The following is a 25,743-nucleotide window of genomic DNA, read 5'->3' as shown; positions in this document are numbered from 1 at the left end:
TGTTTCTCACCTACTTTCTTGAGCATCGTGGACTGCACCTCGCACCAGCCTTGCCAGCTCCTCTCTCATTTAGGCATTTAAGAGCTTCTTTTAGTGACTTTGATGCCTAGCACTCAGCCATTGATGACTGATAAAATGTCAACGGCTGCGGCAACGCCCTCTGTTGTTGCTGCGGTGACCGCTGTAACGAAGAGCGCGAAACTTGCAGATCGTCCTTTACCATGGCGTCCATTTTTGCTCTGACTGCTAAGGCGTGATGACTGTAGTAGGCGATGGCTACTATTATAATAATTGAACTACACTACAGTAACTTAAACGCAGCTTGCACTACTTGAAAAAGCACAGAACAAGATAGAGTCTACAATGGATCGCGATGCCATCGACGGTACTCCATGAAAACGCAACTCAAACTCTCGTGTGCGCATAAGTCTGTGTCTGTGTATGTGTTTCTTGTGCACTAAGAAAAACGCGAAGACATATTGAAATATCAGTTCCTCGAAGGGTTCAATAGATCTCTTAGTCGAGCACTCTCGATTAGAGCTTTCCTGCTTGTTTTAAGTTTTTGGATTTGTTCCCGCGATATCCTATTGTAGTCCCATGTCCGACGGTTGTAGACCAAGCTACATAGACTTATAGGACGTTAGATTGGAGAGTTCACTCTCTATCTTGTATTACATTGCATCAATATAATGCAATTAATTGATAACAATTGATTTTATCGACAAGTGACGGAGTAATGTATACTGTGCAATCGAGCAATATCTCGTACAGAACTGGATTACCAAATACAATGAATATGAAATTAAAAGTATATAATTGGAGGAATGCAATGAAGAGCCGTGAAGTTGATAGTTAATGCATGAAATGTTGTTTTTGGTTATTTTATATAAAGATATGGACAATGCTATGTAGTCTACTTAAAGGTAAACTAGTGAGGAGCAATAAGGTAAGCACGTAACAAAATATGAATATAAACGTACGTATTTGCTGCGCGTGTAATATATATTGTTCCACACAGCGACTGGAAAGGGGTCGAGGTCCGACTATAGTCGGCCTCTTTCGCTCCTACAGATTCAGTAATGGGCTTCATTCGCACACATGACGATCATCGATGACCGTTAGCCGAGATGCCGTTTGGGATTGTGTGTTTTACCGTTATTTTGGGAACGAGCGGCAAAAAGGTCCCAATCCAGAGCCGAAGATGAGACAGATGAGAAAAGAGTGAACGAGTGAATATTAAGATGCATTTTATAAAATTAAAATGCAGAAATTGAAATTGAAATATCAGTTGCTCGAAGGTTTCAGGGGATCTCGTAATCGAGCAATCTCGACTACAGCTTTCTTACTTGTTTAATTTTATGGGTTGTTCCTACTATCACTAACCACAAAACATATACGGGCACGTATTGTAAAGTTTTTTCGAGCGATATACGAAAGCACAATCATTTCGCTTAATGCGCTCGACCGAGATAGTCGTATGTTGAACAAAAAATCCCATTATGCTCAATGTTTACCCTTGCTTTCTCTCTCTCAATGCGCTCTGCTCTCTCAAATATGTATATGTATGAATACATTGGTGCGCATAATGAAAATCTTTAAGCTATTTGTATTAATCATATGTTTATACACAGTAAATTTGAAGTCTTCAGGTATAATAGTATTCAAATGAGGGTAAAAGAAAATCAATTTTTCGATTAGTATCTTTAGAAAAGTTTATCGGATGAGACATCGAAAAAAGTATGATAAACTTGTACTGTTTATGGTATACACGAGTATGCATGCTAAATTTCAGCTCAGTAGCTCTTATGACTACAGAGATCGTCTTGCTCATATGGACGGAGGGACGGACGTACGGACAGGCAGACAGGGCTACATCGATTCAGCTCGTCGTCCTGATCAAGAATATAAATACTTTATGGGGTTTGCGTGATTCCTTCTGGCCGTTACATAATTTTTACATAAGTGAGGGGGTGGACATAGGGGTGGGAGTAAATTGCAACAAAAATGGAAATTATATAAAATACATACAGACTTCCTTTAAAAATTTGAAGCTATAGCTCTAAAGGTAGACATGTACCACTAACCAGACAACACATAGACCGGACATTTGCTCGCCTCCTCACTTTTTAGGTTTGTCCTACGAAAATATGGGAACACAAAATCATTTCTCTTCATGCGCTCGAGCCATATGGACGACTGTTAAACAAAAGATCCCTCTATGCTAAATATTACCCTTGCTCTTTCTCGATGCTCTCTGCTCTGTCAAATGTGTATATGTGTGTATGCATGTGAGCACAAGCAGCAGCTCACGAAAATTGAAATTTCTTCGCAGCTAGAATGTGCATGGGACGTGAACATTGGGTGCCTACCTCAACTAAGAATTGTAGAACGATTTTGGGTTCGAATTAAAGAGGCGCGATTATATTCAAGTAGCTGATAAACTTTTATGGCTTTCCACGCCTTCTTTGGGAAGAGATAAATCCATCATAGCTCGTTGGACTTGGGAGGTCAACCTGCGTATATATACGAAATTCAGGTCTCTACCATCAATAATGCCTAAAATAGCTAAATTTGAAAAATCACTATATCTTCAGGTCCACGCATAGTAGGCGTAGATATGTAATTGTTCCACCCATATTTAAAGAATCGAAACATTAGCTCACGTGCAAAATTTCAGCATTCTAGATATACAACTTTGGGAGATACAGTTTTATCCGATTTGCCACGCCACCAATGGGCTGAGATATATCCGCCATAGCTGGTGATCTTTCAGCTTTCTAGCTCTTCAACTAACATGATTTCTGGCATATCGGAAAATGCATTCCGGAAAATTTTAACACTTTGTAAACCGGAGATATACACGAGTATATGCTTCAAATTTCAAGTCTCTAGCTTCAATAGTGCCGAAATAGACTGCGTTCATACGGGCGAATAGCAAGACGGACATTGCACTAAACTAATATACTTATTTCACTTTCGTGAATGAGTATAAAAATAGCTGACGATAACTTTTAAAAAATTAAATTAGCTTACAAAATAGCAAAAAAAAAAAACTGCAATATGCCCGCGTGTTATCCGACTCTCTAAATTCTGTGATTTTTGTCCTCGAATGACGAAATTTTTGCTTATATTTTTTATTTATTTCTTACTACACTCTTTTATATATTTACTGCGGAGAATAGCGCGATTGGTGATAGTGTAAGCTCAGCACTAGTAATGATATATGTAGGTATTCAAACAAGTAGTAGTATTAAGGCACAGATTATCACGTAAAATTTGGGACTGTATCGAAATATTTCTTTTCATTAAATACTAATATAAAATTTAAAATTTTCATTTGTAAAATAGCTAGATTTATAGGTAATAGACTTTTAAAAATTTGCACAGTATGTACAATTGTTAAATAGCTAGAAATGCTTTTAAATAGCTAATCTGCTAATTTGTTATTATAATTTTACAGGGTATAAACTGGATTGTCATACACTTTTATATTTTTGCATTATATTATAACTTTAATAATTGTTAACTAAAAATGTGTGCTTTAAGCATTATGTTAATTATTGGTAAAAATTATATCCACAGCACTAATGATACTACCAAACAGGTAAACATACTGTATTTGTCAAACCGACCAATTCCCCAATTCACAGCCGTGTGCGCTCTCTGATATTATAGAACTGAGAAAGATGGAAACATTTGAGGAAAACTTACAAAATAATTGAACGAATACACTTGACTTTGATGGTGTTTAATTTTGTAATGATCTTTATTCTTCTGAGCCTGGGTTTATATACCCACAACCATGCATATTTTCAACCCTTAAATGAAGTTCGTCTATTGCTGAGTGTGTAAGGCTCAGCATTGGGCTATTACATATTCTTATTTTATCGCTGAGTGTGTAAGACTTCGCGTCGGTCTATTAGAAATTCTTATCCTATGGATGAGTTTGTAAGGCTCAGCGCTCGTGTCTTACATAATTTGGGGTTGCAAGGGGTAGTGTCCATTTGTCTATTTATAGAGTACGTAAATGTGACCCTTACACTACCGTCGTTGAGTGCGTCGGAAGCATGTATACGATCTTCGTATATTCATATGTTCATGCCTGAAATCTTAAAAATAAATCAATGCGATTGGCATTGACAGCATCGGCTACATTATATTAATAACATTTCTTGTGGAAAGTCTAAAAACTATAATCATTCATTTGTTTGTTTTATTTTGTAGTATTTATTACATAGACATGCACAGTAAATTTATAATAATTATTTCTGAAGGTTATCAAGTAAATGGAAAAACATTTGTAACTCGCGTGGTATACACGAGTATACATTCCAAGATATAAAAACTGAAATATGTACATCAGATTCACATTGTGAATATATCCAGATTTTTGCAATATTATATGGTAAACTTAGGCTGAAATGAATTCAATTATAAAAAACTAAATATTTGCATGGTTTAATATATCACAAATTTAAAAACGTAAATACAAATACCTATTTAGTGGTACATCATGACATCTGTGCTTTGGTACATACACATATATGCGTCACAAAAGAGTCGTTTAGCATGCTCGGGTAAGGCCTTGTCTTTTGTCGACCTTTCATTAATGTGCCGAGCCCCCTCATCAGATAACCACTGAGGTAATTCAGGAACGGATATCATTTCCGGTATATTATATCCGTTTTTTTCACCTATTAAAAAAGTTAAATCGACAATATTTAATTTTTTTTTTTTTTGATCGGTTTTTTTTAATTTAATGTGAATATTTATTTATCTTAGGACTAATGCAAAAATATTTGAAAAAAAAAGTAAGACGTTGCAGTCGGGCGTTACCGACCGCAGAATACTCATTCACATCCCATAAGCAATTTAGTAGCCAAGTTTAGCTATAATACTGTAGAAAGTTGTTTTTCTCGATTTGCCACGCCCCTACTGGGCGTTGACACTTTTGGCCAGCTCATGGAACCTAGCTGCTAAATGCGGATGCTTACGCTCCAAAAATAAACAAATTACAGTGTATTTTTTTGTTATATGCCACGCCCCTAAAGAGGCGTAACAATATTATTTGGGGAATCGGTAGAGGAAGTTACTAGTAACTTAACTATCCAAATTTGAAGCTTTCAGCTCTTATACTTTAGGAGATATACACTTTTGCGGTTTGCCACGCCGCCTATGGGCGGACATATATCCACCAAAACTTTTTGGTTTTGGGAGGTCAGCCGGAGTATATATACCAAATTTGTCTTTACCATCAATAGTGTCCAAAATATAGCAGAATTTGGAAAATCACTATATTTTCAGTTCCGATTAGCCACACTCCTAAAAGGCATAGACATATCATTTTTTCATCAATCTTTATAGAACAATAACATTAAAAACTCCAGGAGATACGTTTTTATCTGATTTACCACGCCCCTAAAGGGCGTGGATGAATCCATCATAGCACATGACCTTGGGTGGTCGACGCGGATCTAAATTTCAAATTTCAGCTTTATTGCTCTTCATATGATTTCTGGCATATCGGAAAATGCATTTTCCGATTTGCCACGCCCCTAGTGTGCGGATCGGGAAAATTTTAACACTCTATATATCAGATTATACACGAGTCTGTGCTCCAAATTTCAAGTCTCTAGCTTCAATAGCGCCGAAATTAACTGCGTTAATACGGATAGACGGACAGTCGGACAGCAAGACGGACATTGCGAATTCATTTTCGTGAATGAGTATAATTAGGTAGACTGTAAGCTGCGGTGATTTAAATAGAGTAAACAAAGTTAAAAAAGACACACTACATTCTGCCATGGCTTAGCGCTAAGGGAACAAGTATAAATAACTACATAGAAAGTTTGTAATATGAAGATGCACTGGTATTAGATGGTGCTTTACTGATCGCTGCATATTATTACAAGCTATAGAGTATTTACAGTCGAGCATTATCTTTTACTTATACTGAAATAAAAAGTTTAGATTGTTTTACAGAATCTGTTATGACAACCGATAAGTTGATAAGTTAACGCCTAGCATCTTCAAGAAATATCAGTCAACTGTTTTACGATAATGTTAATTAAATGAAAAATGAAATAATTTACCTTTTCTGTCCGCCATTGAATCAAAAAAACACCAAGGAGCATCTGGTCCAGAGCCTGTTTTCACAAATGCTACGTAATGAGATGTTTCTATGCATACAACAGCAAATAGCTCCATATAAAGACTTGGTAGAACCATGTTATCAGCCATTACTTTGAAGTCGAATGGCACAGACAATTTCTTTGATTCATGATTTACTCTATGAATTTAAACATATAATATATAATTTAAATTATGAATAATTTATAATGAATAATTTATTTCTTTTCTTTGGGGCCTACCTTTTTCCATGCGTATGAACCGTTTTCAAACATTTTTGACAGAAAGCTGTACACTCGAGACCAGAGCCAACCTGCAAGCTACCAAAACATTCTCGACATTCAAATTCAGCAAGTTTTCCACAAACGGAGCACTGTCGAGGGGCTTATAAATATAAAAAAAACACACATTCTTATAAAATAAAAAAAAAAAAAACAAGTAAGAAAGCTCTAGTCGAGACTGCTCGACTAGGAGATCCCCTGAACCCTCCAATCTGATATTCTACTCACTCTCCTTTTAGACACACTTACATACACATGCACGTATTGGAACGCGCTCCGCTAACTGTGCAGTAAACAGCGACTGCGCTTGGGCTGCGCTGCAGTGTGGGCAATATAATACGAAATTATTTGTTGATTAATTTAATTTCTAGACGTACGATCTTAATGAAACTTTCAGAACGTCATCACAATGTTCAAGTGTATGTACATTCCAAAGCACAAGTCTAGTATTTGAAATGCGTTTTTTACAAATTCAGGGCGAAGGAGGCGTGGTATCCAAAGTCTGTATATTACACACAGTAAATCTGAGGTCTCCTGCTCTAATAGTATTCCAATGAGGCTGAAAAAACGATATCGATTTTTCGATTATACTCGATACACGAGTATGCACACAAAATTTCAGCTCTCTAGCTTTTGTATCTTCTGAGATCGACGCATTCATACTGACGGACGGACGGCCGGACGGACGCACAGACGGACAGGCGGACAGGGTTATATCGACTCAGCTCGTCGTCCTGATCAAGAATATATATATTTTATGGGGTCTGCGATGATTCTTTCTGCCCGCTACATACTTTTACACAAAACCATTATACCCTGATTTCCCATTTTCAATGGGTTCAGGGTATAAAACAAAACGACTACGGCTATACAATTTCTAAAGCTCTGCAATAAAACAAAATTGTTAGAGCTATTAATTTAAATCTAACCTTAATTAAACCCTTGCGAATAACTGTTAACCGTTTTATTTTCTACGCTCTGTTCACGAACACAACCGAAAAATTGTATACACACACACACACACACACACACACACATTCTCGCCCTCACCATGAGTCTTCGTTTCTTATTGTTTTTGTTTTCTCTTGAGCACATTAAATTGATTTATTTGTGTGACGTTCTATATCGCATAATGAGACTCAGTAAGTGACACATTGACTGAAAAACGATCTTCACATTGTTTTGCTTTGTAGATTAAAAGAAATCTTTTTTTTTTTTTCAAACGACAATTCGGTTTATACCCTGAACCCATAAAAAAATGGGAAAGCAGGGTATAATGGGTTTGGTGAAGTGTATGTAACAGGCAGATGGAGGCGTGGCAGACCCCACAAAGTATATATATTCTTGTCATCAGGTCGACGAGCTGAATCGATTTGGCTCTGTTTGTCCGTCCGTCCGTCTGTCCGCCCGTCCGTCCGTCTGCCCGTCCGTCTGTCCGTCCGTCCGTCCGCCCGCCTGTCCGTCCGTCCGCCGTATATGCAGCGCGCATCGATAAAAATGTTATTAAACAATTAAATTTCCAAGGTAAGCCACACTGCCTGTTTATGTGTGCGTGCATATGTGTGTGTGCGTATGTGTGTTTCGAACTTAACTGCGAATATTTAACATATTCGTAATATGTATGTTCCAATTAATTAATCTTTGAAAACAACTATGATATACGGGATTTCTTCAAAGCACGTTCTGTTGCTCAGATTTTTCAATATTTTTTTTAAGGAGAAAAGCAGTTTTATCAGTTTATCATGGTTGAGAAAGTACTGAGTGGAATATCTTAAATTCTTATGCAACATGGTTATTCTTTTCATCCCATACTTTTTCAACTAATTTCATCTTTTCAGCATTCGTCAAATATTTATACTTTTTAAGATTTGATTCGTACGGTTATGCTCGCTTAATATGTATCTCTATTTTATGCGTAACTCGCAACCAGTCACAGTAATGGTAGTTTCAGGGGAGTCCCCATATTCCCCATAGGCGCACACTTTCGCGGATATGTCAATGCGACATTCCTCCTGCAGCTCCCTAGCAAGCACTCTGTTTACGACCGAGGTCGTCCAGTTGAACGCGTTGGCTCCAGTGTTTCATTGTTCTTTACCCGGCTTAAAATATTGTAAGCGGTCCTCTTCGATATTGTATACATTTCTGCAACCTCCGACCCCGTATGAGTGGATATAATTAACCAATTCAATCATGTCAAACGGCAATCGCTTCCCTGCCATTTTTAATTGGTTAAAACTTGTTTAAGATTGTATCGGTATTAATAAAATATTATGAAATTCTTGAGAACATAGCATAGCTGTGTACATTAACACGCCGAAAACAACGGAAAATGAGAATTTAGCAACAAGAAGAAATAAAGAATAGTATGTGTGAATTCGAATATCTTTGTTGTTGTTATTGTTTTAAAGTTTTTTAATTTTTATTGAATTTTATTGAGTCTTCAAATTTTAAATATATATTAAGATGCATTTTATACACCTTTAGAGCTAGATTTCCCATTTTTAATGGGTTCAGGGTATAAAAATTAAACGGTTGTTCTTCGAGCGGAACGAACTCGACGAGCAATCGTTTCAATCGGTTGCTCTCTGAGCTATTTTTCGAAGTGGGAGTGAAATACAAATATGTAGACAGCCCGAAGTGGTTAACAGTCATCTAGACAAAAATCATTTTCACCCAATCAGTTAAGGCCACGAATTCAAATTTCTTTGGAAATTTAACATTTCTTACTTTTCAATTAAATTTAACTTAGCTGATAAATTTCAATTGACTACTTTGATCTGCGTTTGATTTTTTAAAAAGACGCACGTTAATAACTTACAGTCTTCAATGATATCTGTTATATCCAGCACTTGAGAGGGTAGAATGCGAGGATACATTTTATAGCTCTTTCCAAACCGAGGCATTTGAATAATTAGGCATGACGGAACTTCTTTTAATTTTATGTCGGATGAATGGAAGCTTTGTTCAAACAGCTGCTGCACTGTTGGAAACGTCAAACGCTCATCTTTCTCTACAAATAGTTGATAAAAATAAGAATCTTGCCCAGAGCTCAGCTAAAACAAAAAATACTGCACATGAAATTCCGTTATACTTTGTTTTAATGATTGAAAACATACTTTTAAAAATGGTTCCACTCTCATGATTTGAGATAATAAACTATTTAAAAACTCTTCGGGATCTTTTTCCTCACTTGTTAAACCACTTACAGAACTAAGTTGGTCCAAAAAATTACGGAGTTTCATGACACGGTCAGCGCGCACAAAAACATTTTTTCGTAATGGATTAACTATTTCATCACGTAGCACACTCTGTACAGCACTATAATGTGAAATATCCTGAAATTAATACCATATTGATTAAAAGTATTAATTTTATAATTTTTTTAAAGTTACCTCGGAGTCTGGCCTTCTGTATAAAATGGAATCAAATACACTTGTAAATGTAAACATGGAAAACAATGTTGCGTCTAAATAACAGGAATTGTGATGTCCCTGAATACCTTTAAATTTTCCGCATATGGCTTCCAATTCATCTAAATCTTTTATTACTAATAATATAGCACAAAAAATAAGAAAATAAGCGAATGCACTACAATAGCTGTTGAATATTTTTTTAGCGTACTAATTTAATTGTTTCTTTATAGTTTACCTAACGGTGGTACAGCTCCCAGCACTGAAGGACAATCAACGTGCCCAAATTTTATAGAGTTGATATCGGTTGTTACCGAATTAAAAGAATAGCTGCCTTCTACATCTTCAAACCTGCGATCACTTGCACATTTGTTGGGCGGAACAAAAATAGCTCCACCTTCACGACAGTGAAATAATCTGAAAGATATAAATTTTGAATTTTATTACTAAAACTTAGATTTCTAAATTAAAGTACTTAAAAGTTTAAGGTATAAAACTAAATGTTTTAAAAATTATAAAAAGTCTGGTTCAAGTGTTGATTGGTCCAAATATTCTATTGCCAAGTCAAACTTTAATCTTTTAAATTCTAGCTGTTATGAGAATTATCTTATACGTTGCAAACGTCAGTTTGCTCGTGATCCCAAGCAATTTTATTCATTTGTAAATTTGAAGCGTAAATCTTCTGGTTTGCCGTCCTCATTTGTCCTTGGTGGTGAAAAAACTTGCAATGACCAGGATTCCTCTGATCTATTTGCTGATTTTTTTCAATCAACTTATTCTTCTGCTAATCTCTACAACAACTCATATCCATATCCTCTTTCTGAATATGGGTCTATAAATACTCCTAAAGTTACTGCAGCATCTCTGGCTGCGGCCATTAGGACGTTGAAATCATCTTTCTCTCCCGGTGCCGATAATATTCCTAGTTGTGTGATTAATGAGTGCAGTGTTTCTCTCAGTCACAATTACTAAAATTGTTTAACTTGTCCTTGGATACTGCTGTGTTCCCTTCAATTTGGAAAGAATCTTTCATCATTCCCTTATATAAAAAAGGTGGAAGATCTGATATTTCCAACTATAGAGGCATTGCGAAATTATCTGTCATTCCGAAGTTATTTGAGAAAATTATAACATCGGCCTTGCAGCATTTTTGCAAATTGATTATTCAACCATCTCACCTGGTTTTGTTCAAAATCGATCAACGTCCACTAATTTACTTGAATTTACTTCGCTTGTCAATGATAGTTTTTCTAAAAAATTGCAAACGGATGTTATGTATACTGACTTCAGTAAAGCATTTGACTCAGTACATCATCACATACTATTTCTTAAACTTGAACGCTTAGGATTTTCGCCTAGACTTGTATCTTGGATTTCATCCTATTTAATTGGTAGAACCCAAAGAGTCCTGCTCAGAACAGCTATGTCTAAAGTTATCTTTGTTTCGTCTGGTGTACCTCAGGGTAGCCATTTGGGTCTATTACTCTTTTCCCTTTTTATAAATGACCTTCCTAGTTGTATCTCGTATTCTACTATTATTATGTATGCTGACGATGTAAAACTTTGTCTTCCATACTCCAGTGCAAATGGACATCATCACCTTCAAGATGACCTAAATGCATTTCAACTTTGGTGTGTGGCAAACCAGCTTGACTTAAATTGCTCAAAGTGTATGACAATGACCTTCAGTCGTACCCTTCCTCTAATTGTTGATTATAAAATTAGCAATATTTCCTTACGACGCATCCACACAGTCAAAGATCTTGGTGTTTCTTTCGATTGTAAACTAAATTTTAATCTTCATATTTCTACCATCATTAATGAAGCCAAAAGTGTGCTTGGCTTTATTAAACGTTGGTCCAAAGAATTTAAAGATCCTTTTATCACCAAGCGCTTATTTAAGTCGCTTGTGCGTCCCATCTTAGAGTATTGCTCTGTTGTTTGGTCTCCGCAGCATAAACTGCATCAGGATCGCATTGAATCGGTCCAAAAACAGTTTCTTCTCTTTGCCTTAAGTGATCTTCGATGGGACAGCAATTTACGATTACCGTCTTATCATAGTAGGCTCCAGCTTATTGATCTTCCATCGCTAACCAATCGCAGAACAATTTTAGGAATTGTTTTTCTGCATAAATTGATTAGTGGTGATATTGATTCGTCCTCTTTGTTGGGTCGTCTAAACTTTTCGGTTCCGTCCCGAACAACTAGACACTATCGTCCGCTTCATTTACCGGTGTGCACTAGGGATTATTCTTTGCACAGTGCGTTTCATGTTCTTAGTGTTAATTTTAATAAATATTATCACGTTTTTTTCTTAGAGCTCTCTCTTCCTAAATTAAAAAGTTAGCTATTAATTCATCTTAGGGAAATCACTCACAATGCCCAGGCATAAGCATTGGTATACATTTTCGTTGTCAATGTTGTGTAGTGATTTCTCAATTCTATCCTATAATCTATTCTGTGCTCTTCCTTTACTCTTTTCTTTTTACTATTTCTTATTTATTTATTTATTTTTTTTTTTATTATTAACTTTTCTTGCAATTTCTTTTAAAACCTTACTTTTTCTTTTCTGTACTAATTCTTATTTATTACATTTTTTTCTTTTTTTTTCTAATATTTTTGTTTTTATTTTTTATTTTAAGAAATATTTATTATTTTATATGTTGTTAATAAGTCTACATTTAATATTTTTTTCTAAGTTTTCCTACTAACACTTCTTTTTATAGCATCATTAGTTTCACTGACCATATTTGGCTGTGAGACGTGGGCATAGCTGGCCGGACTGGCAAATAAAATACCCTCATCGGGTCGGTGTTACTATTGATATTATATCCTGTACTTTGTTTAGGCTTTTTCTTTTTTTTTTTTTTTAAATTTAATTTGACTCTCGTTTTTGTCAATAGCTTTAAGAAATAAATAAAATAAAAAAATATTCGATTCAGAGGTTTATTGGAGACTAAAAATACATAAGCATATACGCTGCAGCGCAGGCAGCCGAATATGGACTTTAAGCATAAACGAAAGAATGTCAGTTACAATTAACAGAACCTAACATGAGAATAATGTTAGCAAAAGAGATAGACATTCAGCGGTGTTTACATGCATAATTTTAACACTACTCCTCAACGTGATGTCTACTTTACAAAAATGTATCATTTTAACCCTAACATTCCTGTAAATTTCTCATGTTTAACTTTACATAAATTCTTCGTTAATACATCTGATATCATTTCATCTGAATGTACTTTATATCTTTTACATTATTTTTGTACATTTCCCTTACAATATGCTTGCTACGCGAATGAAATTTGTGCGCTCTGATTATCGCTATAAATCAACACCTTTGCCATTGGCCAGAGCTCCATTTCGTTGATCAATTTTCTAAGGTATACCGCCTCCTTGGCTGCCGTAGAAAATGCCACGTACTCGGCCTCTGTGCTACTAAGAGCGACTAAATTCTGCTTCTTTGACTCCCAAGAGACTGCTGCTCCAGCAAGGTAGAATGACCAACCCGTAAATGACTTCCGGTCGTCACTGTCGCCAGCCCAGTCTGCATCAACAAAACAGTGGATAGGCACACCCGTTTTGTTATAGTGTAGCCTCAAATCTGAGGTACCTTTTAGATATCTCAATATCCGCTTGGCTGCAACCTCTTGCTCCTTGTGCGGATCTGCATTTCTCTGCGACAGCTTAGCCACAGAGTGTATGTGTACAATGGCTTCCATACCAAATACTCTTAGATGAGAAACGCTCGGTTTTTTCCCATACCAATCCTCATATGGAGTTTTGCCAATCAAAGCTGTAGTTTTAGCCCTAGTGCGTGGATACGCAGCCGTCATTATCGCCTCGCCCCAAAAAGAGTCACCAACTCCAGCATGCACCATCATACATCACGCCATCTCCACCAGTGTTCTGTTGGCGCGTTCCGCCACACCATTTTGTTGTGGAGTGTGGGGAACAGTTAGTTGTCTTTTTATACCATGGGTCGATAACAATTTTTCAAATGTACCGCTCAGGTACTCACGCCCTTATGGCCTTCTTATGGCCTTTATGCGTTTTCCACTTTGATTTTCAGCTAATCTTTTAAATTCCTTGAATTTCTCAAACACTTCACTTTTATTTTTTAGCATGTACACCGACATATAACGCGATTTATCGTCAATAAATGTTGCAAAGTAACGCGCTCCACCTTGTGATGTCGTACGCATAGGACCACAAATGTCTGTATGAACTAAAGCTAGTAATTCTTTCGAGCGACTTTCTGACACTTCGGGAAACTTCTTCACGCAAATTTTGCTTTTTGCACACGTTTCGCACACAAAGTTATCAAAATTTAAAGGACCGAACCGATCATGCCATTTCACCAATTGATTCATATTTGCATTCACATTAGCTGAAACTACCTTTTTCATACTACTTTCAAATATAAACAAATCGTTATATTTTTCTGCAACTAGCCAATTGTCATTGTTACCGTCTTTAACAAACACTTTGTTTTTCTCAAAAATTACTTTTAACCCTTTTTCAGTTGCTTTTGACACAGATATGAAATTGCATTGCAATTCTTTCACATATAAAACGTCGACCAATTCGATCATTTTATTTTTCCACTTATCCAACACATTCCCGCAACCTTCAGTTTCTATGTAATTATCGCCTGCTAGTTTTATTTTCTCTTTGTGCTCACGCATATTAAGAAACATTGATTTGTCCGCACACAAATGAGCTGTAGCACCACTGTCCACACGCCAGACATTTTTTGTCAATTGGATTTTTCCAAGAAAAGAGAACATCGAAAAAACCGTTTTACTGTTCTTTTCGGTCGTTTTTTCACTTTCGTTGTATTTATCAACCTTTCTCTCTCTTAATCTGCACTTCGCCGCGAAATGCCCGTTTTGCCCGCACAACCAACACTTCATGTCATTCGGGTCTTTCTTTGTCTTGTTTCTTTTACCGTTTGTTGGACGCGACGAAAAAATTTTATTCTCGTCCTTTTCACCTACTTCGCCTATGTTGCGCCTCTCTCCTTCTTGCAACAATTTGATTTTTAGAGCGCTAAATGAAGGCAATGTGTCCCGTGTTTCGATAGCGACTACGAAATTGTCCAACTCTTCATGTAAACTTGCTAGTAATATTATTACAAGTATTTCATCAGCCACCTGCACTTGTATTTCATTAAATTTTTCTACGACATTAGAAAAATTCTCCAAATGTTTACGAACACTGCCTGTAGCTGACATTTTCATATACAACAATTTCTTGAACAACTGTACTTTACGCGCGGGTCTCGAAGGCATGTAGATCTCGGACGATTTTGTCCAAGCCTCTCTCGCGGTTCCACAGTGCTTGATACAGTTTATCTGCGATGCTTTTACAGACAACAAAATGTTAGCTAGAGCCTTCTCATCTTTACTGTCAAACAACGCTTTCTGTTCCACTGTATCGTTCTCATTTTTCAATAACCGGCCACATGTCACCGACCACAAGTCAGAATGAATTAACAGACTCTTCATCTGCACTGACCACGCACTATAGTTTTCACTATCTAGCTTCTCAATTGCAAACATTGAACTCATTCTGCACAAATTAGTTTAACACCCGCTTTAACTAATAAATCGAGTCTCATATGTGTTTTTTCCAATCACCAGCACAGCTTTCACTTTCCGCTGCCTGGGTCCATAACCTATTCGATTAAGAGGTTTATTAGAGACATAAGCATATACGCTGCAGCGCAGGCAGCCGAATATGGACTTAAAGCATAAACGAAAGAATGTCAGTTACAATTAACAGAACCTAACATGAGAATAATGTTAGCAAAAGAGATAGACATTCAGCGGTGTTTACAAACATAATTTTAACAAAAAATAAAAAATAATCAGAAAACAAATTTTGACTTCTTTTTCGATTACATAATTCGAATTTACGAATGAAAACCTGTTGGCATCAGAGGCCGCAGCCTAGATATATATGTGAGTCGTGTTATTTAGCGTGGCTCAAAAAAAGCTCCCCTTTTTACAAATTAAAACTCCCAAATCGCCACGCCATTAAGGGCTAATCATTATAAAAGTATGTATTTCAAATTTAACCTTACGAACTTCAATATCTTCGACTAGATTTACACTGATGAAGATAGAAAGAATTATAGAAAAACATATAACACACACACACACTTCGTGACTGAATAAAAATCTGTTAATGAATAAGTATAAATTTCTAAATGAGGGCAATTACCGAACGCCATTGTAAGTTCCATCGGATGTGTTAAGATTTCTTAAACTTGGATCATCTTCTACTTCGATTCCTACCAATATATTTTTAGATGTAGAATGTATACCGATCCATCGAATTACACCATACAAATCAGAAATTCCAGAATCAGACACTTCAACTAGAGATCCAACTGTGAGCTTTGTTCCAGGTATTTCAGGTAATTGTTGATAACTTATGTTAGACAATTCTGAAATTATATGAAAAATAATTAATAATTATTTTGTAAGTGAAGTAATCGAAAATATGTATCTGAATTACAAGTGCAAAATAAAGCAAGTAAGAAAGCTGTAGTCGAGACTGCTCGACTACAAAATCCCCTGAATCCTTCGAAGTATTGATATTTCACAATAATTCTTCGAGTCTTTCTGCTTACACAAGAAACACCCACATTCACACAAACATAGGGAAGCAAGCATAAACACCCACAGGCTGCAGTGTGGACTTAGTACAGAAACTTTATTTGCTTAATAACTTTTATTATTGATGGACTATGCCCATTAAAACTTTCAGATCGTCATTATGACATTAAAGTGCGTATATGTGCCAAAGCAAAAGTCTTTAGTTTTTATACCCTGAACCCATTGAAAATGGGAAATCGGGGTATAATGGTTTTGTTGAAATGTATGTAGCCGCACTAACCAGAGAGCACATAGACCGGACCGGACACGTAGTGTTAAGCGTTTTGCACACTTCTTTTTGGAGATTGGGACCAACACAACTTCGTAATTGCTCGGCTCCTCACTTTTAGGTTCAGACGAAAATATACGAAAGCACAATCATGTTGCTTCATGCGCTCGACCGAGATGGTCGATGGTTGAGCAAAAGATCCCTCTATGCTCAATGTTTCCCTTGCTCTATCTCTCTCTTTCTCTTTCTCTTTCTCTGTCTCGGTGCTCTTTGCTCTCTCAACTATGTATATGTATGTATGCATGTGAGCACAAGCAGCAGCTCACAAAAATTGAAATTTCCTCGGAGCTAGAACCCATCTCTTCTTTCTGTGAGAAGAGTATACCGAACTCTTCAGCTCATACAAAATATTTGCGTATTCGTTATATATGAACATGTTTTCGCGACGAACGTGCACACAAACAGTCTCCGTTGCTACATGTATTATGTGCCTGTGTGCGTAGGTCTTTCTGCCTATAGAAATTTATATATGCGTGTAAAAATTTTTGGGCTCGAATTGAATAGGCGCGCTTATATTTAAGTAGCAGACACACACAGAGACACACACACACACAGGGAGTTCGAGTTGCGTTTTCGCGGAGTGCGGTCGATGTTATTATGATCCATCGTTGACTATAGCTTGTTCCGAGTTTTTCCCTGCGAAAGTGGAAATATCTGAAGAAAACGTGTATGCTGTGTGCGCAACGTACCCAGCGAACTCGAAAGCTACCAAAGACTTACTGCGCGGCTGTTCGTGGAATACGGTGGTAGAATCCAGTGATGCAAGAGAAGGGGGCAATAGCGTCATTGTTTTGGCGTCAAGGCTTTTCTCTTTCCTTTTCTTTTTTCAAGCGCGAAAAGTTTTGTCACTAGGCGTCACACTTGCGCAATTAATAAAAATCAGGTGCATTCACTCTAACAATAGAGCTGGAAATTGCAGCGGACATTCAGCTGCTCACTAACTTTGGTGAGTTAGTCTTAGCAAAGACAGCAACCTAACATCTGGAGTGAAGACGCAGTTACTAAAGGTAGTGCATACTTTCGGACTCTCTCTGTAGTTAAGCTAAGTTTAAGATACTGCGGTCTGTAAACTCAAATTATATTAGTAGCCATTGCCTACTACAGGCATCCCGTCGTTGTAGTCGGAGCAAAAAATGGATGCCAAGATGGAGGACGAGCTGCAAGCTTTCGCGCGTCGTTCCTCGTTGCAGCGATCACCTCTGCAACAAAAGAGGGCGCTGCCGCAGCCCAGTGGCTAAATGCCAGGCACCCAACTCACTAAAAGAAGCGTTAGCCCAAATAGGAGTTACGCTAAAGCGCTTGACTGCCTTATTTGGGGGTCAGCGGCATATTAATGCTCTAATGAGAGAGGAGCTGGCTAGGCTGGTCAATCTACATAAGACGACCGAAAAGCTCTGCAACCGACCGGTTAAAAACTCCGAGGTGCAGACCATGCCGCTCCAGAAAGTAGTGGAGAAAGCGAGCACTAGCGCGATCTCAGGTAGCAATACGCCCAAGCGGTCGATGGAAGTTGCCACCGATCAGAAGAAAACACCCTCAAGAATGCCGAGGCCCAATAAAGGCGCAGCGAACTCAAAAGAACCACTCCCCACTGAGGCTATCAAGCCGTTTCGACCGGCTTTTGGTGGACAGCAAAGTGCTACAGTTGCTCTTCCAATTGGAAAAGCCAAAACTCTGCTCGAGCTGTCCAAAATCTGAATTGGATGGGTTGTATGCCGTATCCGCGCCGATTACGGTCATATGGCAGCAAACTGCGGCAGCGACTGTGACCTAAAGGGCGCCTGTTTCAGGTGTGGAGAGATGGGTCACAGTGCAAAAGCATGGACTAAGCCACCAAAATGTAGCCTCTGCATCCGGAAAGGTGAAAAGCAGACGGGCCACTCAGCAGACAGCTTCAAGTGCCCATCCTATCGCGAGGCTGCTCGTAAAATGAAATGTCAAGGTTCCTTCAGCTTAACTTAAATCATTGTGTTGCTGCCCAAGATCTTCTAGAGCAGACCATAAGGGAAAAATGTATAGACGTAGCATTTCTCAGTGAGCCTCACCACTGAAGAACCAGCTGGCCTAGGACATGGACAACAGATGCTAATGGCAAAGCGGTGTTGTGGGTATGTGGCAACACAACGAATGTTCTTTCGAATTTTAAGTCATTTAATGGGTTCGTACGTGGACAATACGGTAGCCTATGGCTCTCAGCTGCTATCTGGCCCCCAGCATGCAGCTCAGTGATATCACAACGGCGCTTGACGAGCTTGCCGAGGATGCTAGGGGTAGGAAGGCCATTATAGCAGGAGATTTTAGAATGGGGTAAAGAAGCTATCAACGGGCTCGGGGTAGGTCTACGTTTTTCAAAAAACAATTAGCTTACCAGACAGTTAGAAAACAGTTGAAGAGGGCCATTCGGGCAAGCAAAAGAGAATGCTTTCTAGAGTTGTGCGACTCAGCCGAATATGATCCTTGAGGCAGGGCATATAAGACACTAGTTAAAAGACTATACGCCGGTAAACAGGTGCAGCCGATGGATCGTCTGGAGCTTAAATCGATTGTGGAAACGCTCTTTCCAGAAAGATTAAGCTCCATTCATGCCCCGGAGTCCGAGTCTGCAAATCAGGGCTCAACGAGCACTCAAATTGTTTTAGTTACAGACGAAGAAATCTTAGTAGCTCTCAGAGGTCTTAGAACTAACACAGCTCCAAAGCCGGACGGGATCCCAAATCGTGCGTTAAAGCTAGCCCTCGCCTTGCACCCTAGTACGTTCGCCGAATTATTCAACGAATGCTTACTACAAGAGAGGTTCCCTACAAAATGGAAGACCCAGAACCTGGTATTGCTACCCAAGGCTGGCAAACCACCAGACGAGCGATCTTCATACAGACCGATTTGCCTCTTAGACACCATAGGAAAGGTGTTTGAGAAATTGATCTGCTCTAGACTGGAGACTGCTATTGCTAGCGCCGGAGGCCTATCACCAAATCAATATGGATTCCGGAAGGCCCGGTCAACAACAGATGCTCTAAAAAAAGTTGTTGGCCTGGCAACTTCCGCCATCCGAGGCACCAGATGGAGGCACGGGACGAAGCAATACTGCATCATCGCGACCCTGGACGCTAAGAACACAGCTAGTTGGGATATGATACTGAGTGCGCTGTCACAATATAATATCCCTAAATATCTAAAAGAGATAATAAAGAGCTACTTCAGAGGAAGGATCAACGCCATGCTGGAATCGGAGGTAGCTTGGAACTAATAAGTACCTTCGCGGTCGCAGTCATGACGGAGCTCGGTAGAGTCGAGCGACCAAGAAATGGCGCTTAGTGCATGCGGAGCAATGCGTTACGGCCGTCCCGCAAGCATCGCGCGCTATCCTAGTCACCAACGCAACTCGAACTCTAATTGGAATTATATTGATGCGCCTTAATGGCTGTTTTATATGTCTTTGCAAAGCTGAATTTTATTTACAAGATATGTCATTTGACAACACTTTCTAATTTTACAAATAATTAATAGAAAAAGCTCTAATATCAAATGGTATTGAAACCAACACATAGTAGACATCCTAAGAATTCATATCCTTTTTAAATTTCTCAGAAGTTGTATCTTGTCTATGAAAAACGACAATTTGAAAATCGGCTACCAAAAAACGTAAGCTGAAGGCACGCCCTTTTCGAACATAACACTTGACTTTAACAGCTGTTTGGCTTAACAGTGGACTAGTATTCAAAATATCGGAATGAGTTATCGCTTTTTAGTGCTAAACTCGATATGCGCGCGATATATACGGACATTTTAAAACAAAATTTGGAATCTCCAACTCCTATTTCTTCTGAGATCGACGTGTTCATACATACGGACAGACGGACAGGTCCAAATCGACTCAGCTTGTCACCCTGATCAAGAATATATATACTTTGTCGGGTCTGCCACGCCTCCTTCTGGATGTTACATGCTTTTAACAAAACCATTATACCCTGATTTCCGATTTTTTAATGGGTTCAGGGTATAAACCGAATTGTCGTTTGAAAAAAAAAAAAAGATTTCTTTTAATCTACAAAGCAAAACAATGTGAAGATCGTTTGCATAAAGTTTCAATGGGTTCAGGGTATAACAAATAAGAACGTTGCAGTCGGGCGTTACCGACTGCGGAACACTCATTCACAACCCATCAGCAAATTTAGTAGCTAAGTTTTGCGCTAGTACTGTAGAAAATTCAGGCTTTCTCGACCTTCCACGCCCCTACAGGTAACTTAACTATCAAAATTTGTAGATTCTAGATAAATCCATCATAGCTCGTTGGACTTGGGAGGCCAAACTGCGTATATATATGTACCAAATTTCATTCTCTAGCATCAATAGTGTCTACAATATATCAGTATTTGAAGGGTCCGATTTGCCACGCTTCTAGTAGGCGTAGAGATATAATTTTTCCACCCTTCTTCAAAGAATCGAAACTTTAGCTCGTGTGCAGAACTTGGTGATCTTGCGTATCCGAAGCGGATCTACATACCGAATTTCAGCTTTCTAGCTCTTCAACTAATATGATATCTGGCATATCGGAAAATGCATTTTACGATTTTTTCAAATTATTATTCAAATTAACTATGTTAATTAAATTAACTATATTTTAACAAAAAGATTCATTCCCATCTGAGCTTTTTAGCAATTGCTATGCTACGCTGCTTATACTGTCTGCAACATCAATCATTAGCTGCATAATATTTCGAATAATCTTCAGTGGCCAAATTATAAAATTATCCTAAAGAATTGAGCAACTTACAAATTCTTATAATTTCCCTATCTTAAAATGTGACAATACGATATTATTTAACGCAATATTAGAAATATTTAAGATTGGTCATATAAAGATTCTATCACACTCGCCCAAATTTTATTTATATTAAAATTGCGAATGCAGCGACGTTCATTCAAGATGTTGAGCAATTCAAAAAATATATTTTAATATACCTTCCAAACAGTTTTCATTGTGAGACACACTGAACTCCAGAACAGTCAAGGGAATATTATGCATATTTTATTTATTTATTTAATATGCGAACTAACTTGTTGAAATACAAAATTATCGTGTAAATTTTCACTTGATCGTTCTCCTATTTAATGGAACTGTTAATGAAAAATAAATACAATTTACATACGACTCAACAAAATTTATTTTTAGTTTTGTAAGTGTGAGTGAGTAAAAGTATAAGAATAGAACTGTATTTGCTGTATTTGCTAAAAAATAACCTATACTAAAAATATATGTATATGTACCTGTATAAATTGTATTATTTCTGACTTTTTAGTGCAAAACTCATTTCAACTTTCCATTTACTACTTTTAAATGTCAAACTTTCTATTTATAAAGAATCATGAACAGAACATGTTCATGTATATGATAAAACTCTATAAATACGCAAGAGAAAAAAATAAAACAAATTTTTCAGAGCAATCGTATCGTAAAATCTCTCTTTAAGTATGTGTAAAATGTCAACGGTGATCTGTGATTATTTCTCAGCAGATTTGAAATTGAAATGTACTAGTTTGTAAAGGCTCTAAGTCCTCACACATTTCATTTAATCGGTAATGAGTTATTTTCAAGAGGCTGATTTTTTTAAAGAAAATCTTATGAAAATTGCATTTAAGTGGTTCTTTGTTTCATACTAATCAATATTGATATGCTGTAAAATATCACAGATATCTTAGATTTGTATAAAAATATAGATATACATATATACATTTACAGTGACAAAGTGGATCGATAATATCTTACCAGTGTTAGAATTGACTTCTATAGATGAACTAGGTACTTGCGAAACTCTATTTCTGTTCTTGGCAAAAGTGGAACTAGATGGAGACCTGTCCAATTTATTGTCGTATGGTTTTGCACCTAATTTAGCTCTGTTTAGAATCAAACCAGCTTCTCCGGCATTTGTCGGCCAATTGGTACCGAGCAAATCGGCTAAGTCGACATTTTCTTTTTCCAGACGATTACTAACAATGTTTATATTATTCTCATTCCGAAGGGACTCTTCAATGTCACTTTTAGTTACATCATTCATATCGCTTTCATTAATATTTGATTCGGTTATGTTAAAAATATTATTTTCGTTTTTGTGACAACTAACTAGACTTGATCCTCTACGTTCTATAGGTAAAGGAATGTTAGTTGAATATAATTTATCCTTATTATATTTATTTATCCCTTTTAAAGATGTGGAATCATCTCCTTTGATAGACTCAGTCATGATTTCGGAATCGTATTTATCTGTGTTTCGATTAGCGTCTGTTTCTATCAATGAATCATAAAAATAAGCTGTAGGCTGTCGTTTCTTGGACTTGTGATCACTTCGCTGTCCATTTAATGTTGATGGCACAATAGCTGTGTACACACGATCAATAGTTTCGTTGATCAATTGTCTGGCAGATAGTTTATGTTTTGATTCACTTGATACAGGAGCTATCCAATTAGCAGTCGTAAATATTGCTAAGTTAGGTTCACACTGCATGTACCTTGTAGCGAACTGAATTTCCTTGGCTTGAGGTGAGTAGCCGTTATTTAGATGCTAAAATATATACATAATTTATATATATCAATAAAGAATTGATTAATATTAGTAACAAACCAAAATTTCCAATCCAAAATAATATCCTACAGAATTTAGTTCTTGCACTGGACCAATGTAACGGATAATACAATCAAAATTCGCGTTTCCATTTTTAAACAATTCTCCACGCACACACACAACGTCATTAACTTTTAAGTTAATTAACCAAATACATTGTTCGTTATTGTTAACTAAACGTAATCGACTTTCCAGACTGTCAATGCTAATAACAAATGGCCAAATTTCCTCAGCTACTTTAACCAAGAAGCTTGTTTTGATTTCGTAAAATTGGTTATTTGTAACAGCATCGAAGTTTAAAATTTGAACAATACATTCGTCACTTTCTTTACCATCAGAAGTTCCAATAATATTTAATAATGATCCAGGGAAGACCATTTGTTTCTCGAGATACGTAGAGGGTTTACTTTCACCATTATCGGATAAAGATATAATTCCAGACTTGGTTAGCTCTATCTGTCGATTAGCGAGCGCGTATTTAAAATATTTTAAATTAGTTTCCATCTAATTCAGCTACTACAATAATTAACATTGAATAAAAATGCTAGAAATAACAAATAAATAAATTAACTAATATCGATATATGTGTATGTAAGTACATCTTTAAAATCGATAGGCAAATGAATATGCGTTTATACGTTAAAACAGACATAGAAAAAGAACATGATTTGTATTATGTATTGTTGATTTAATTTCAAGCTTCAGCCACTGACTGACCAAACCAACAATCGCTCATATGAGTCGCAAGGGAATGCAAGTGTGCGTATGCACGCCCGTAGCGAAATCACAAAAAAATCATCGAAATTTAATAATACATATTTAATATTTTGTTGTATAAACGTGGCAAACGCTCTTAAGAATCCGGTATACACTTCCACTGATTTTATCGTGCAGTATTTTCACTACTCGAGCTTCCAGCAACCGGGCCGAGCAAATACGAAGTATAGAGGTCCCTCAACTTGAGAGAGCAGAGAGAGAGAGAGATTGAGAAAGGGAGCAAGAAAAAATTGAACATAGATGGATCTTTTGTTCAACATTTGACCATCTCGGTCGTGTGCATGAAGCGAAGTGATTGTGCTTTCGTACATTTTCGTAGTCCGGCATGCGAAGTTGGTTGGTACCTACGAAACAGATTTTCCATCATGGAAAAAATGTGTCCTACATGTCTAGTCTCTATTGTCTGGGTTGTGTTACTATTGCTTTTTAAACATAACCGATTCTGCAATGTACTCCAATAAGCTTATAGCAGCCCTGGATACTATCTCTTTTTGTAAAGAGTATGCATATTTCTCTTCTTAAGAGAAAATATCCCACCAACGGGCCTATAGTTTAATTTTAGTTTTAAAATAAAAAATAATCTAAACTGTGTTTAGAAATGAACCTGATTTGACTTTCTATCATTAAATGCTTTACTTACATTTACATTACTTTTTGTATATACATACATATGTATGTATGTACCTATAAGTTCGTTGTTGCTTTTATTATTTTTATACCCTGAGCTCACTGAAAATGGGAAATCAGGGTATAATTGTGAAAAGTAACGGGCATAAGGAATCATCACAGACCCCATAAAGTATATACATACATACATATATATATATATGTATACATACATACATACATATATATATATATATATATATATATTACTTGATCAGCGACGACGTCGGGATGAGTCGATATAGCCCTGTCCGTCTCTCTGTATGTGTGCGTCGATCTTAGATGTTATAAGAGCTAGAGAGTTTAAATTTTGCCTGCATACCATACGCAGTACAAGGTTATCATATTTTTTTCAATCTCTCATCCGATAATAATCGCCGAAAAGTTGAAAAAAGCGTATTTCAACTACTAGAGACTTGTGCTTCGGAATATATGTACACATATTTAAACCTTATCATTACGTTCTGAAAGTTTGTTCGTTTACATGAGAAATTATTCAACTTATAAATTTTCATAATATTGCGCACACTGCAGCGCAGCCCAATCGCGGTCACTGCTTACTTCTCAGCACTAACCAGCACTAGCCAGTTCTCAGTTAGCAAAGCGAGTGCTTATGCGTAAGTGTGTGCAGCTTGGAGGATTCAGGATATCTCCTAGTCGAGCAGTCTCAACTAGAGCACGCTTACTTGTTTTATTTAATGTATTCGATTTAAATCCACCCTTACTGGTTAGTATACATTCCTACACTGAACAAAAGGTGAAAAATTATTGAAGTGCCAGTGCTTACATATTTGTTCGTCTTGTAAATATTTTGTAAATTTTTGCATTATATATGAATGCACATGTATATGTACATACATACATATGTATGTATATGAAAATAAAAACATTTAAGAAGATACA

The 25,743-nt window shown here is 37.0% G+C and overlaps 1 protein-coding gene across 5 annotated transcripts; it reads right to left on the bottom strand.

The window, feature by feature from the left end:
- Positions 1 to 4,203: 4,203 nt before the first annotated feature.
- CYLD (ubiquitin carboxyl-terminal hydrolase CYLD) lies at positions 4,204 to 23,981 on the bottom strand. Of its 5 annotated transcripts, none has more exons than XM_089257613.1 (11): positions 23,398 to 23,981; positions 22,545 to 23,337; positions 16,052 to 16,277; positions 10,059 to 10,237; positions 9,803 to 9,957; positions 9,527 to 9,745; positions 9,229 to 9,463; positions 6,372 to 6,513; positions 6,093 to 6,289; positions 4,497 to 4,694; positions 4,204 to 4,441 (listed from the first exon to the last, which is right to left on the bottom strand). In XM_089257613.1, exons 1-10 carry the CDS (start codon positions 23,899 to 23,901, stop codon positions 4,501 to 4,503), a joined length of 2,844 nt encoding a protein of 947 aa, XP_089113739.1. In that variant the 5' UTR covers positions 23,902 to 23,981; the 3' UTR covers positions 4,204 to 4,441; positions 4,497 to 4,500. The 5 variants fall into 5 exon arrangements, with proteins under 5 accessions (XP_089113739.1, XP_089113738.1, XP_089113740.1 ...); XM_089257612.1 differs by having other exon boundaries at positions 4,204 to 4,416; XM_089257614.1 differs by having other exon boundaries at positions 4,204 to 4,345.
- Between the last annotated feature and the right edge of the window lie 1,762 nt (positions 23,982 to 25,743).

The sequence above is a fragment of the Drosophila navojoa genome, chromosome 3 (genome assembly GCF_054131105.1).
Source record: "Drosophila navojoa isolate 15081-1374.11 chromosome 3, UAZ_NAV_1.0, whole genome shotgun sequence".
Taxonomy (NCBI): Eukaryota; Metazoa; Arthropoda; class Insecta; order Diptera; family Drosophilidae; genus Drosophila; species Drosophila navojoa.
The sequence above is the reverse complement of the archived record's forward strand: the minus strand, read 5'-3'. Positions and strand labels throughout refer to the sequence as shown.